General features: G+C 45.7%; 1 protein-coding gene across 3 annotated transcripts in view; it reads right to left on the bottom strand.

Annotated features, from left to right (window-relative positions):
• RGL1 (ral guanine nucleotide dissociation stimulator like 1) overlaps window positions 1-16,464 on the bottom strand; it is a 159,075-nt gene that overhangs the window by 27,159 nt on the left and 115,452 nt on the right. For all 3 annotated transcript variants that reach the window (XM_045811371.2, XM_045811370.2, XM_045811369.2), the window contains 5 exons: window positions 13,705-13,829; window positions 12,091-12,306; window positions 8,484-8,587; window positions 5,293-5,377; window positions 232-321 (listed from right to left, as the gene is read on the bottom strand). In XM_045811371.2, coding sequence (XP_045667327.2) covers window positions 232-321; window positions 5,293-5,377; window positions 8,484-8,587; window positions 12,091-12,306; window positions 13,705-13,829 — 620 coding nt within the window. The remainder of the gene's footprint in view (window positions 1-231; window positions 322-5,292; window positions 5,378-8,483; window positions 8,588-12,090; window positions 12,307-13,704; window positions 13,830-16,464) is intronic.

Genomic DNA, 16,464 nt, shown 5'->3' with positions numbered 1-16,464 from the left:
TATGCTTTGCGACCCTAAGTGTTTATTTCCCACTGGGTCAAATAGGAGTGATAATATGTCTCCTACAGACCTCCCAGGGCTGCAGAGAATAAATGAAGTAAAGGATGGAGAACATTCCTGGAAGCCAGGGCGCCCTGAAGATCAAAGGTGCTGGGGCCATGCGGGAGCCCCACCACCCACACAGGGCTGCTTTCTGACGGGTCCTTGGGGAAGACCGAGGGCTGTACATACCATATCCTTCTGGAGCTGAAGCCTCCTCTGGGTCCGCTTCTGGTTTTCCTTCACGCTGCTGTCCAGGTTTGCAAACTTTGAGGTTCCTTCCTAAGAAACAGAAGCACACACAGAGGAGAGTGATGGAGAGTGGCAGCAGAAGGAAGAGAAGGGACACATAGCTTCTGGTCTGGAACCCCTGCACAACGGCCTGCACCCCATGCAAAACCAAGAGGCCTCAGACAGGCTCTGCGCTGAGTTATGTCAATGTTTGGCGGGCTTGTCACGAGTGGTCTCTTTGCAATAAGGTCTGGGGGCCTCGGGTGATCCCATTTCCCTCCTGCTTTGTAAGAAGAACACCTGATTTGGTGATAAAATCAATGGTCAATACCAGGCCCGCAGTTCCCAGAACCGGAGGCGGTTTTTGCATACCCCACATTTCACCCGGACTAATCATATGCCCCGGAAATGAAGCTCTTCCTCAGTACATTTTGTGATTTCTTGCTCTTGGCCTGAAATCCATGTGCCAGCATTCTGTGAAAGAAAAGGGATTCTTTCTGTGGTCATTTCTTAGCTAAATGAAACTTTTGTGCCGGAAGTTTTCTGAGGAAGTCCAGTATCGTGGAGCAGCACTAATCTAGGAAAGCCAGACCTTCGCCTATTTTCCCCCCCATTTTCCTCCCCCAGCCCATCCTCCTGAGTTGCTTTCCTCAGGTCTGGAACTCTTACAAGTCGATTCTTCCTCCTGGGGCCTGGAGACCAAGGGCCACCCTTGCTCGGCTCCTGTCTGTTGTCACAACAAACTCTTCTGCCGATGGTGACTCAACGCCAGTCTGCTGACTGAACACAGGGTTTTGGGGTTTTGTGGTTTCAGGGTCTTTTAAGTTCTCATTTTCCAGGAACTGTATGAATGGGAGGCAAATTTCACAATCCGGTCGGGGATAAGCGCTCCGGTAGCTTTTCCTCGGTCAGTCTTCCCGGGGTTTATGCTGTTCCCGTAGCATGTGACCTTCCCCGAGCACACAGTGCAGGCGTGCCTTCTGCAGACTTGGCCTTCCCGATGTCAGCGAGGCACAAGATCCGTCACCCACCAGCCCTCCGCTGGGTCCAGAGCCCACAGTGACTCACGATCTACTTCAATTCTCCCTGTTACAAAGGATGATAAGGAGCAGTACTGTTTAGCGACGTCCTGCGTAGAGCTCTTCCTGGGCATGAATGAAAGCCACCCAAAATGTGCCATCTTCCAAGCGAGGGGGTGGCGAGTCCTCCCAAATCCTTGAGCATTTGCTTGGAGTGAGAAATCACTTCTGTCTGACCCGAAGATGAGTGTCCATCCCTTTCCTATGTGGGTCCCTCTGGTTCCCTCCCAGCTTCTCCATCGCTGGCAGAGGCATCATGTGTGGAAGTTATGGAAGACGGATCTCAAATTCTTAAGAAGGATTTCTGACAAGTTAAAAGGCTTCCAAGAGCCACAGACTAGCAGAGACGGAAAGGAAGAGCACTCGGGACAGCCTCCTTGCTGGGAGGGGGGTGAAGACCTGAGGTGAGAGCTTGCAGGCTTGCAGATTTCATGACTTCAGGATTGCAAGAGAGTGAGGCTCCGTTCCTGCCTGGGTCTCTGAAGAGGGGCCCAGTGCCAGTTCCTACAGATGAGGTGTCAACCGAAAACCTACTATTTGCCACATCCAACGGTGTCCACTTTCTCCTTTCTTGGCCCTAAATCTTTTGCTCTGCAGCTCTCACACCACCGATCCCTTGAAACCCCTTGGAACTTTTCACAGGTTTGCTGACAGCATCACACTTGCTCCTTCCTTCTAACTCCTTTGCTGGCCACGCTCATGTTCCTAGTGTCTCTTCTTCCGCCAAAGTCACCTTCTGGGTTTTTGCTATAATCGGGTCTTTGGAAATGTCACCCTTACTGACTGTCTATGTTTGGATGAATTCCAAATTGCTCCCTCTCTCTCCATTAACCTCCCGCTCCCTTCCTATATCTTTCCCCCTGTGTCCTCCTCCTCTCGCTCTCTCTCTCTCTCCTCCCTCTCTCTCTCTAGTGAAAATTTTTCACCTGAGTCCCACCTTTTCTCTACCGCCATGAGTTGAGGTGCCCTTATCCGTTCTGTTCGCAGGCCTCGGGCGTATGCAGGCACTGGATTCCTCTCAATCCGTGCTGGGTACTTCATCGCCCAGAAGTTAATGGTAATGACCTGAATGGGCCTCCAGAGTCCTAACAGTCCTGCTCCAACCGTGACTTGGGCGGGTTTTGGAGCTTCCCTACACATACGTTTCCGCCAGAGCCAAATTCCTGGGCCTTGCTCACAATTGTTTCTAGCAATTCCACCAGGGAGAGTTCTCACCCAAGGGTCCCAAGAACCAGGATGATTTGGTGGCATTCTGCTTTCCTGCTGCTTTAAAATTTATGGACTCTACATGCACCTGCTCAGAGTGATCTAAGTTCATTATCAGAGGTTTAAGATAATCTTTGAGAAAAATAAAAACATTTTTTCCCAACAATTAAAATGAAAACCTTAGTTTTTGTTTTGTTTTGTTTGTTTTTTAGATTTCTACTAATTATTATGTTGCCTCAGCCAGAATATCATAGAGGTGGCACATCACATCTACCCGGAAATGGAGGAGAAGACCCGTCTTTAAGACTAAGATTACCCAACTGTAAACCAGTGAGGGTCCAGGAACGGCATATGAGAAACGGAGGTCAGCAGTTTCTCTCAGTGGTTCTTTTGAGAACCTAACTACCTTGATTCCTTTTTTATTTTTACAGTCATGCTGAGAATTAACACTAAGAATTATATACTTCGTATGAAGAATGATCAACAAAGGTGACTGGAAAGGGACCTACATATACATATGGCCTGCCCCAAACATTACGCCACCATAATGATAACGCACAGACCACAGGGATTCATAGCCAAGTTTTTCATTTCTTTGGGACTGGAGCCATGTAGAAGAAATTTAACTTCGAGCACGAGGGCCAACTTCTACATTTAAGAAAGTTTTACGGGACCTTTAATGTCTAGATATGGCTTTGCTTCTAAGGTTTCGGCCAGAACCTCACCACCAGGCAACAGGCTGCATGGCCCTGAATCTATCTACGTTGGAAGGATGACTCAGAGCTATTGGGATTTGAATGTACGGCTCCAGTTAGTCTAGCTGTGTATTCCTGACAGGGAGACCACAAAGCCCTCTCCTTCCATTTAAAGTCTGCAAATCCAGGGGGGACGTGAAGCAGGGAGTAACGCGATCTCAGCAAGCCCTGGTTAGTGTGCAGTTAATCAGTAGGCCGAATCTGGAGCCTTGCTCCTCTCGTCTACTCCAAGAAGGGCCAAGAGGGGGCAGCTTCTCAGTCACATGACTCCGAAGGCCCACCAAGTCATGGAGTCGAACAGAGTTTCTGAACACTAGCTGTGTCGCAGGCACTGTGTCGGGCATTAGGGATAGAACGGTGACAAAAGGAACCCAGTTCCTGCCTGCAAGAAGCTTGCAGGCCAGCAGGGAGACAGCTGAGTACGCGGGAGAGCCCAGAATGAGACAGACATGCAGGAAGAGCAGGACTTATCACAGAAGGACCATCACAGATGCCCTTACAGGAATGAGTAATCTGATGGGTGTCAGGTGGAGGCCTTTTCGTAGGGACCCTGCCTCCGCGGGACTTTTATCCCTGCTCCAAGTCCGCTCTGAGCTTGCCGAGGTAGCCCATACTTTACTCACTTTCATCTGGTATGCATACTTTGGCTTCGCATGCACACAGCATGCCAAATATGAAAAACACATGTGCACACAAATATTTTACCTTAGTCAACCTTCAAAACAAATACAAATACAAAAAAATACAAAACAACAAATATAAAAACAAACACAAATATTTTATCTAAGTCAATCTTCAAAACAATTCTGTGAGGTCAGTGGACTAAACACTATTATTATCTCCAATTCACAGAAAAAGAGACTAGGGACAAGGTTCATACCCTCTAACGGCCCAGTTCAGCGCTTTGGTAGTGCGTACCCTACGATTTTATAATCGTCTACTTCTCTACCTCCGCCATGAGACGTCATCTCTTTCAGATCAGAGACCGCCTTCAGTGCGGCTGCACCTCGGACACCTAGCGCACTGTGAACGCTCAATCAACAGTTGTTCAACTACTGATCTACCCTCTCTGTGAAGTTTCCTCTGATCTACCCTGCCCCCTACTCCCAAGTGGCCAGAAGCAACAGTTTTACACCTAGTGATGGAAACACAAGTTTTAGAGTCTCACCAGGTGGGGTTCACATCCTAGCTCCATGACCTACCAGGTGTGTGACTTACGACCCAGGGCTTACCTCTCTGAGTCTTGGCTATCCGCAAAACAGGGATGATAAAGTCTCCTTTATAGAAAGGCTGTGAAGATAGTATCTGGCCTATGTGCCCCTCTGATGACCATTCACAACCTGTTATTTGTACATTTATTTGACTACTTTAGTCTCATTTAGTGTCTCCATCCGCCAGGCGGAGGGTAAATTCTTGAAAATGGGTTCAGGGTTAGTCGCCTTCATACATCTAGAGGCCACTCCAATGCTTTACGAATACTGGACATTCGACAAATGTCTGGAGAAATAAAATCAGCCAAGCTATACTTCTACCTTCCTATGGTTCAGAAGTCAGCACTCACTAGGCATTCGCTAAATACTGCTGACGGGTCCATGCAACTTGGTCCAAATACAGGATGTGGAATTGCAGGCTTGGCCTCTGTCATTCTAGAAGATGTTTTGCTGAGGAGGAATATTCCAGGGCCTCTCACCCACCTCGCCGCCAGCACTTGGTGTCCGCAGAGCGGCTCGTTAAAGAGATACACCCGTGAGCACAAGTTTCACAATCTGGTTGTGTAACCGTGAAGCTTCAGGGCTGGACGTTCGGTTTTCTCAGCCCCGAGCTTCTTCGATTTGCCCTCAAAAACAAAAATTCTGCCTTCTAGTCACTGCAGGCTTTCTCCTGGGACTGTAGGAATGTAGGGAGCCCTCAAGCCACTCTTGCCTGGAAGGGATTCCAGAGCTATCAGTGACACGGCCCGGCACCCCCACCAAGAGCCTCACCTTCATCAGAAGTTCCCGGCTGGTCAAATGGTTATTATGGTCTGAGAAGATGTCTGAAAGTTCTTCAAACATCAGCATCCGGTCCCTGGGAGAGGAATGAAAAAAATACTCACAAATACTGAAAGGCCCACATCTTCGGCCCTGCAGCCCTCCGTTACCTGTGGCCACAGAGGGATTGTACTGGTCTCAGGAGCAGAGAGGAAGCCAATGACTTTTTTAATGCAGGCTGAATTGTTTTTTTTTAAGGTACACATGGTCACCTATGTGAAGAGAGGGGTTTTCCCTCATGATTATAACATGAGTGTATAATCATAAATAAGGATTGTTAAATTAGGGCATCAAGCTGTTTAGCTGGGACATGTTCTTTACAAAAAAAAAAAAACATCTGTCTTAGCAATCCACACACAGCCCCACGGGGACCCGAGAAATCACACTGACCGGTCCCCTCATTTGGAGATGAAGATTTGCTGGCGTTTCTGTCACTAAGTGTTGAGCATGGCAGGTGCAGAAGCCAAATTTCCTGAGTCACAGGCCAGTGCTCTCACATCGGAGTCAGAGTAGATGGACGCAGAACGGGCTCTGGTCAGGGGAGGGGGCTCAAATCCCCACTCTGCCCCTCCCTCCCCGAGGGTTCTTGGGCCCTTTGCTTAACCATCCTGAGCTTCCATTTCCTTACCTATAACAAGGAACATACTAAGAGTCCCCTTGAGGGACCGCCATGAAGGTCAGCAGGATCATAGACGTAAAGCGCCCACTCTGCCCTGTCCCTCTCCACGGGCCTCAGGCTTTCTCTCCAGCCCTCCAGGGTTACTGAGTGGAGGATGCCGGAGGCAGAGAATTAACAGGGCCCTATCATTCCACAGGCAGCACGTCATGAGCATGGGAAAGCCATTACTAACTTACTTGTTTTACAATGAGGGTAATATTATTCTTGCAATAAAGAAAACCAGCAAAGCTATTTGTGTTTTGGAAAAAATAATTAAGAACTTAATTACATGTGGGCCTAAATAAGGAGAAATAAATAGACGTCTTCTCTGTCCACTGAAAGTGATTAGCATTAAGGATTACAGGGAAAACCATCACCAAATAAGGTATCCTCACCCTGTCCCTTGAATTCAGCAGTAAAAACTATGGAAGGCGGCTATGAAAGCGCCTTCTCTGGGAACTAGGACACTCCTGCAGCATCCCTGCTAAAACCTGTACCGACCAACTAAGAAACAAACCAGACACCCACACTGTACAGGGTGAGGCTTTGAGGTTTGTTTTGAGGTGAAATCATTTAAAAAGCCAGCTGGAAGAATGGGCCTCATATGGCAACCAAGAGATTAAGATTCAACTCCACTATTTTTTTTTTACTTGTGTTTTAACCTCAAATTTGCTGTGGAAGAACTCTTTGGCTGGCTAAGTGCCTTTCCACAGTATGCTATTGATCAACCACCAAAGAAAGATAGGATTACCTTCCACTGCAATCGAGAAGGTTGCAGTCAAGCACAGGAGGTATTTTAGCACCTGAGCACCCTTTTGTTTTTGTTTCGATGCCACGACCAGGGAGCACTGATGCGAGGAAGGAGAGGGGCCCGTGCTACTGAGGATGAGGACTCTGTATGCATCTGATTTTCCCGTTGTTTTTTACCCAGGCCTATCATCTCGTGATTTTCCATGACCCATCTCTCTCATAAGATTTACATGCAAAGGAAAACCAATCAACTGATCTTTCTTTCACATACAGAGTCAGCTGGATTACTCAAACTAATGAAGAGTAGAAAGAACCTAAGGAATAAGTGGTGATCAAAAAAATTGCACTGGACTTTGGAAAGCGTATCTGCCAGGTTTTCTCCTGGTAGATAACAGTGCTGTAAACAGAGCACGAGCTTTGGAGTCTCCAAGCGGCTATGGCTTCTACGGCTCTGTAACACCAGGCACTACGATCAGCCACTTCAATTTTTTTCTACTGACTCATCAAAGCCTTATGTAATAAATAGTCTGACTTCCCCCAAGTAGCCTTTCTTCTGATTGAGAATAGGAGCCCACTGGTGTGCGTGAGTACTCTGGCACTCATTTTTTCAGCAAAAATGCATGAAATTCTGGTGTACCAATCTGGGTCTCTTGCAAGTTTGGATAGTGTCAGTCCCTTAGGGCTTAATCAACTCTGAGTGAACTGATGAAACGGAATGCCTAGACCTTCCACTCCTAAGGACTGAAGCCACCAGTCCCACAAGGGCAGGCCTGCCTGGGGAGCCAGCTGGCTCCCCTCCTGGCTGAAACTGACTATACCACATACAGTATAGACTGTAAACAGTTTATACATTCTTCCCTGATACAGCCTGACTTCTTGATTAGCTCAACCCCAGGTAGACCTGTTGAATGTAACTGGCCTCGTTTGTAGCCATGACACATTCCCCAGCTTCTAAATCTACTGATAGGGAACCACAGCTGCCTCCTCATTCACCTTTCCCTTCTCTGCAAAAAGTTCTCTGGTCTACAAGGGAAGCTCTGGAAATTGGGCAAGGAAGATAATAAGATAACAAGGACAATAAATTGTTAATTGTTCCAAAGGTTTCACCAAGAAATATGAAAAACAATATAAAATGAAAACTAATATTTAAAAAATACCAAATGAAAAAACAATATAACATGTGGCCAGTTGATAACTTTAGTCAGGTGCCTAGGAAGGACCACTTGGGGGTTTTTAATATCACTCAGATAGCTTTTAACCCGTTGAAACAGAAGTGCGCTGAATAGACTGTTGCCTAACAGCAAGGACTAATGTCCTATCTACGCACACGGTCCCTCCCATCTTGGCTCAGCTTCGGACTTTGGAATAACCAGGCTGAGAAATAACCAGAAGTCACAGCGAACTGCTATAACTTCATCACTCCACAAACTTACCCCTCGGAATCTAGATCATGAGCACATCCTTAAAATCATCCCCAAGGCAATAATCTCGGCTTCGGCACACTTGGCCAATGAGCCTCGACGCCTGTGGCGCCCCCCGCCCCACCCGGCCCCGGCCAACTTCAAAACTCATTAATGATTCCATGTAAAGAGCACCCTGCCTGGGACACACAGAGACTTTCAAATATGTTTCTTTAGTTATATAATATGAGCTTTGAAGGCGAGGACCCATACCATTGATAGAGCGACCAGTCGCCCCAGCCAAAGAAAGCAGAGCGGGACACTTGGGAACTTACTTGGGGACGGCAGCCCAGGTCTTTTTTAACCTATAGATGGAGTTGGACTGCAGTGCAGAAATGATGGCCCTCAAGGAGGAAAAATTCTTCAGGATCCTACATTCCTGTGCGGAGAGTGATCAAAACATAAAAGGCATTTAAATATCAATAATACGGTGAGTTGGTGGTTTCCTGTTTTAGAGGTATCACAGCTGCTATGAATTCTTACCACTAAATAGGCAGCTGTATAAATACTGAACATCAAAAAGTGGTTCCTTACTCCCACCCCAGTCACCGAAACACTTTATAGGTTTTGGCACCGTATGCTTGTTTTTCTCCCTTTAATATATTTTTTGCGTTGTTGTTACAGTTTTATGGTTTCCAGCTTTCCCAGTAAAAACACGAATGGAGGTGAGTCTGCAGTGCTGTGCTCAGGAACGCAAGTTTGCGTCTGAGGCAAGCACACAGATGCCCTAAAAACACACGTGAAAGATCACTGTATCTTGAGACCCAGCGAGGGAGCCGGCAGCAGCCTCCGTGAGGTCAGACGGTATCAAACATCTCGTGGCCAACCCTTGCCCAGAGAGGTGTATATAACTTGGCAATAAAAATTCACCACGAGTTGAACTTTGGCTTTTATGCTCTTTGCCAAGAGGGAATATTTTTATACACATTCGTTTGATTTCAGATTGGCTTGTGCCGCGATCATAAACATTCAGAAACACCTTGGTTCCTTCGGTGTTTCCAAAATAACTTGGGCTTTTAAAATGAAATTCGCTTTGGCAGCATTTGAAAACAAAATAGAAAGAGAACAGGAAATATTCTGGATGGCATTTTCTGGGTAAGGAGAAAGGCTCTCTGATCCTGAAATCGAAGCGGCCGCTCGGAGTCTGCAGCCTCAGCAGCCGGCGACCCTGGAGTCGACGTCCTGCTGAATGAACGGCGGGGACAACGGAACAGTGAGGGAGGGAGTCCCAGTTTTGGCAACACGGGGAGAGTGGGCCGTGCCTTATGGCAAAGGAGGCATTTGGGAGTGTAATATACCCACTGAGTACACTGTGCGAGCGTGGGTGTGGCTCTGTGCACAACATCTGAAGCCAGAGACCCCGGGGTGGTTGGGCATAAAGGCACATTACTTCTAAGGTCATTTCATGAAGTCATGCTAACCCTGAACAGGAAGAGGAAACAGCCTTCTCTGACTTAGCTTGCCAAAATCTGGCTACTTAAAACTATGCCAAACAAACAAACCTCCAAACATTTTTTTCTTAGAATCAGTGCCAAAGTATTTTACAAAAGTCATGCCCGCTCTTTTTAAATGTCTCAATGCTCTCCCCTTATTTGAAAAGAAAGAGTGAGTGAGCGAGTGAGTGAGCGAGCAAGAGAGTGAGCGAGCAAGAGAGAGCGAGTGAGCATTCTGAAATATGGTCAGTCTGGAAACCCAAGCCCACGAGAGCATGGTTCAACAAAGGTTCAGAATCCAAAAGTCATGTTCCAAAAATCAAGAAACTTGCAATAAATAAAGGGACTCAGGCACAGATACTTCATGCAAATTGTAATAGACATATGGAACACATTATCCAGAAAGAGGCTTCACTTAAGGGTTTAAAGGAGTACAAGAGACATTTGGCCCCATTTCCAGAAAGGGAAGTATCTTCCAGGAGATGCAAAAGTAAAATAAAAACATAGCAGTAAGGCCAGTCCAAGAAAATATGATCGCATTAGGTCACAAATATTTTCTATGTAAAATTATTATCGCTTTTCAAATGGCCTCTCAATAGAAATTAATTGTGATTAATGCAGGAAAAGTAAAATATATCTTGGCAGGAAACCACCTATGAATTTCATTATTTTATTAAATTACTCCACACAATTTCAAGGGACGCAACATGCTCAATATTAGGAAACTACATGGCCAAGAGCAAGGACCCCTGGCTTTTAAGCATGTGCTATGGGATTTGGAATAGACCTCAAATTGTTCAACTTGTATTTCTTATTATCACATAAATGCACAATTTATATTTAATTTGGACCAAAAGTCACTGTTTGAGCCACACTGTCAAACACAGAGATGCTGTATTCTCACTACAGATTTTCTAAGGAGTTGAATGGATTAAAGGATATAGCATTTATGGCAAAAAAAAATTTTTTTTTCTTATCATTTTAAGAAGAAATTCCATGCCCTGTTCCACTCTATCAGAACTTCTTTTGTAGCTCTTGAAAAATAAGCTCAATTCACAATAGGAGAAATCTAAGTTGTAAGATACTGTTTTCCTACTTTTTTCATATACTAAAACATCTGTGGTAACAGACCACCTAAAAATTCAAAATAAGGCCAATTCCCTAGAACAATTATGGCCCTGCTCTTTAATCAAAGACAACAATAGAGAAAGAGAGAGAGAGAGAAGAGAGTGTGTGTGAAAATTTAAGCATTATGCCCTAAACATGAGGGCTTAATAAAAGAAATATATATTAGCACAGAAAGCAAAATGGGCTTTGGTTGAGTGTTGACCCATATAACCCAGAACACTGACTAATAAGATATTTACATAATACTTATGTTTCAAAGTTTAGTTAATTACATAGCTTTTGCTGATGTAATTTCTTCTGCCTCCAAAAAAAAAAAATCTTACCCAATCTTCAAATACCAAAAATTCTATCTAGTATTCAAAGATAAATTCAAATGTCATCCCATCCGCAAAGCCTTCCTTGATCCCCTCAGTCAGAAGTGATTTTGCCCTCCTCCACAGCTGTAGCTCATCTCGTAGGGCCCCACTCCTCCTCTGCCTCGGCTGAGATCATTCCAGTCTATCTTAGCTTCCTTGTTTGACTGCAGGCTCCTGTAAGACCACATTAATTGTGCTTATCCTAACGATGTCCCCACGGTACATAAAACTGTAGCTCACGTGCATTTAAGAGCTCATGAACTATCTGGTGACCAAGTGACTGAATACTGTTCACCTTTTCTGGATCATGAAGATACTGATCAGCGAAGGTCACACAGGATGTAAGCAGCTGACCCAAGAGACCAGACGGACACTCGGCAGAATTTACCTCAGGCCTAGGAATAAACTCTGTCCCTCCAACTTCAGACAGAAGGCCCTCCCGAAAAGCCCCAGATCAATGTGAAATCTGTGCATCTCAGTCCCTTGGAAAAGAGATTCAGGATTCTGAGAACGTACCAGCTCTTTATATCGGTAGATGATATAACGCTTCCGGGTGCTGGAAGGGTGCATAGGTGGGTAATCATTCTGCGTTGCAGAGTCGTCTGTCTGACGCTTAGACTATCCAGTTCTATTTACTGAACATGGGTAGAATGGACACTCAGTTTGTGAAAATAAGGGGAAAACAGATGGCTGTGTTACCCTGACAACAGCGTGTGCGGCAGCCCCATGAGCAGAGACAAGTGTGCGAGGGACCAATTTTCTTCAAAGAGGAAAAATAAGCTCCTAAGTTAAGAAAGGCGACTTTTCTTCTTACTTTGGAGGAACAACAATAACAACAACAAAAACCCAATGGTCCCTCACATGTGGTCGTTTGATTGCCTCGCAAATAGACCCCTTTAAACAGAGAGGTGGAGTAGTCTCCAACATCTACTAAATACAAAGAATATTTTTAAAAAGACAATTACATGAGCAATGTTAATCCACTTCTCGATGACTTTGGCTCTCTGCTGAGTTTTGAGTTCTTTGCCGCCCAGGATGGTGCTGACAACGCATTTGGTGAGCGTGTTAAACTGAGAGATGGTAGCACGGATCGTAGGAGCCAAATGTTTGTTTTCCTTCTTATCCCTTCGAGACCAAATGCAGCCCAGGCAGTGGTGAGGCACTACTTTCTTGAATAGTTGCTAGAACAAAAGAGAAACTGACTTCAAGGACCACACAGATACTTCATATGGCAAAGCACATCATCTGTGAATTGGTATTTTATAAATGGACAAACAACCCTTTTCTACTTGACTTGCCTCGTCATGTCTATTTCAATGGACACAGGTAAATAATTAATATCTTAATTATTAGCCCACATGATCCTTCTAAATCTGCTAGACTGAGTACATGGAACACAACAACCAAAAGAAAATTTTAAATGACCACCACATTTTGACTTTTCTATCCCGAAAGACAAGTACAAATCTATACTAGAGGTCGAGAGGGTTTTGACCCCAAAATCACATTAAGGGTATATTCTGGGCACTCACGATCATGAATTGGGTACAATGCATATGGACGCCCAGTGACCACCTGAGAAGTGATCCAAAGAAGTATAATCCATGCGGCATTGTCATCAATGAGTTCTACAGGATTTCTAACACGAAGAAAGTTAAGCATCGAAAAGGAAATACCATTCAACGTCACAGAGTAAAAGGAGGAAAGGAAGTTACAGCCTGGTTTCCAGGTCTTTGCCTAAAAGTCATCACCAATGAAGTTTCCTATCTTTCTTTGATGTTATCGATTGTGGAACAAAAAGCAAATTCGTTGACCAGATACAATTCTCACCTGTATGACAATTCAATTCAAGACATGTAAGGGTTTGTATGAAAGAGAGAACACCAGGATTTTCTTTACACAGACTCTCTGATTTGCTTCTGATAGTTTATTTGCATGCTCACTAGCTGGAAACTCTGTCACGTTCTATGCTGCTTTCTTCAGAGTGGTAAGTGCAGCAGAGCTAAAACCGTCACGATAATTTATAATAGCCCTCTTTTCTTTAACTGGTATTTACCAGCTAACATTGCGCTAAGACACGTGACCGATGTCATCAACTATGTATGGCTAACAAACATATTCAAACACCAAAAGTACAGGAAACACATAGACACGAACTGCCAGATAGAGTCACACGTGGACGCAGCAAACTTATTTTATCCTAATTTATACTTTGACCGCTTTACAACCCTCCAAATAAACAGTTCAGATCTTAAAATATTTATGAGTCTGGAGGGAGAGAAATAGCCATGGAAAGAGGGTAGATTTTGTGTCACAAGAATCAGAATTCTTATTTCCCTCTGTGTACCGAGTGCCAAGGAAAAAGCACCTTCACCCAGAACCACAAGAAGAGCTTAGGCCTGAATTATTCAGATGACTGATTTGAGTCACATCTTCACTCCGCATTTACAGGCACAGCCTCTCTCAAGGATCACAAAAGACTTAAGTCACATGACCCCACTGGCCTCCCCAGGCCACCAGCACTGTCAGTCCTCGAGTTTTATGTACAAGCCCATCTGAGGCACAGAGAGAAGACGTACTGCGTCCATATAGGTCAGCTGCTCTGCCACGAGATCTTCTGGGAAGCACGTGAATTCTGCAGGCCCTCCACCTTCCAGTTCCTCTTCTTCTTCCAGGCTGAAGAAGATGGTGCTGGGAAACCCATCTGTTCACAGATGGAAAAAAAAAAATTAGTATTTTGGTGCCACTGCTTATGACCTTGTTAGTAGAGTCAAACTGCACTTCCTTCATTTAGAAAGAAGAGGGCTAATCCTTCAGAAAACGCACAGGGAGAAACGGTAAGCACGATTAATCTGAGTGAAATGGAGGTCTGCTTAATCTCTGTCGGTTCTTTATTCAGTTCAGAGGCCTCATGTTATCCCTTTGATAAACCAAATTCTTAGGCCAGGGACACAGGGAGATTAGGTAAAGTCTAGAGAAGCAGAGTTGGGCTACATTCTGGGGGTTTCCCTCATCTTGGGCTCCCACATACACTCCACTCAGGTTAAGGACTCATCAAGCCACTTCCTAAGCCCCAACTATGTAATTTGTAATTACCGCCATTGATAACCAGAAGCCTAGAAGGACTGCGCATGAAAGCAGGCCATGTTCTGGGGAGGAGAATGGGCCATGTTGGTGTGAGAAATGCTGCTGAAGTCCTCAGAATTCTAAGAAAGTCCTTAGAATTCTCAAGATGTTTGGAGTAGCTTTCAGTTTCCCACCTAAAGTCAAGTATGTGTGAAAAGAATAGCCTGAAACTAAATTCACCTGAGCCTTATTATAGATAAGATCCTCAGTTAGCCAATTACACAGGACACAGACTGAAGAAGTGAGAAAAAAAAATTACTATAACAACTACTTGGATTCCAAATCAAAAGCTGAAGGACTCGGCCCATAGAACAGGAATTGCAGACTCCATCCTGAAAGACTGTGGAACTGGATGAAGTTGAACTTGAACCACAGCCTCCCTTCCCTGGAACCTTTCCCGATTCCTGGGTTGTTTTCCAACCTCATCCCGCACCTCATCCCCTTCACATTCCTTGCTCTCCTGTCAGATCTGTTCTCAAAAAAACAAAAACAAAAACAAAAAACTTAGCTGCATTCAGCTATATCTTGGCAGAACATAAATCAGTGTGTTACTACTCCCCCAGGATGGTTCCATTTTAAGCTTTTCCTCTTTTTCTTTGTAGAATAAGACTTTTACACATCTTGGGTCAAGTTGGGGTGGCCTTTTCTTTTTCTTGGTTTTCCAGGGGAAAGGGGTACTGAGAGTGGATCGTGCATCACTTCCCCTATCAGAGCACCACGTGGGGACTGGCCAACTCTGGTGTCAGGCATGGGATTTAAGAATGCCCCCTCCCGGGGCGCCTGGGTGGCACAGCGGTTAAGCGTCTGCCTTCGGCTCAGGGCGTGATCCCGGCGTTATGGGATCAAGCCCCACATAGGCTCCTCCGCTAGGAGCCTGCTTCTTCCTCTCCCACTCCCCCTGCTTGTGTTCCCTCTCTCACTGGCTGTCTCTATCTCTGTTAAATAAATAAATAAAATCTTAAAAAAAAAAAAAAAAGAATGCCCCCTCCCACAATCCCCTCCCAACCCAATGGGCTTGGGTTATAACTGGAGAAGGTAGGCGAGGGAATCACTGCCTGACCCCGGAGTCTGAAACACAAACAGGCACGAGCTAAAGATTAGAGCTAAGCCCTAGGCCTTCACCATTCTGCCTCCACACAGCTCTGGGGGTGCTCTTCAATTCAGTGAAGGAAAAAGAAATTTGAAATCTCAAACAAAGGTTCAGAATGCGCCTCCCATCCCTCTTGCTAGCTACTCTGTCAATCTATCCCAGTGGCTCTGGAATGCAGAGGCTGACCCACTCCAGCCAAAGAGGATGTGTGGTAAGGTCAGATCCTCTCATTCACGCAGCAAACACTCACAGTGACCCATATGTGCCTGGGATGTTGCTGCAGGCGAAGATTACGTGGTCCTTTCTCTCTGGGGCCTAGGCCATGCCTTCACCGTTTCTGCTTTGGGCTTTCTTCCAGAGCGAAGGAAGTAGAAACTTGAAGCAAAATTTTACTATTGGAAAACAATGTAGGCGAACTTTTGCTTTTGCCAGTGTGAACATGGGCAAAATAAGCCCAGGAGACCCAAGCTCCTAAAACTCCTTTTCAATAACGACCACTGAACTTTAATAAACAGAGAGTTTAGAGCTTTCTCGATTAAAATTTTCCAAACTCAGGAAAAATTCATTTTCGAGCATTGCGTAAAAGCCTTTCCAAAGTCAGGCGATCTCCCTCTCCCCCGTCTCAGCCTGCCAAATGAGCTCTGCCTTCCGTGGCTGGGTCGGAAACAATGAACGACTGGTCCCACCGGTTCCCCAATTAGGCCCGGAGCCAGGGGCAGCCCCGGTGGGGAGAGCTGGGCTCTCACACAGCATTTTCCACCGTGGCTCAAAGACCGGCGGGGAGGCCCCGACGGGAGTGGAGGTCCGGCAGCTGGGGGAGTGCCCCTGGTGTTCCAGCGTTCCCGGCAGATGAAGTCATCCGAGAATCCGAGTACTTGGCAGGCAGCTTCTCATGATGCGACTGCGTTTTCCCCTGCTCTGCTCCCCCAAACGTAAAACAATTCCACAGGTACTGTTTGGAACGTGAGGTTATTTTCTTTGGCACTGAAGCAGCTTCCCTTATCGGTCGTGAGGAACCGCTTCCTTTCCCTCACTGAGGAAAGCGGGCGTCACTTCAGGGAAATGCCTGTCAAAAGCTCCAAGTGGGTCAGCCGCCATGGCAACCATCACCCAGCAGGCCAGC

The sequence above is a fragment of the Ursus americanus genome, chromosome 2 (assembly GCF_024610735.1).
Source record: "Ursus americanus isolate L20-20 chromosome 2, mUrsAme1.1.p, whole genome shotgun sequence".
NCBI classification, from domain to species: Eukaryota; Metazoa; Chordata; class Mammalia; order Carnivora; family Ursidae; genus Ursus; species Ursus americanus.
Note: the sequence above shows the minus strand (reverse complement) of the source record. Positions and strands in the feature narration are given on the sequence as shown.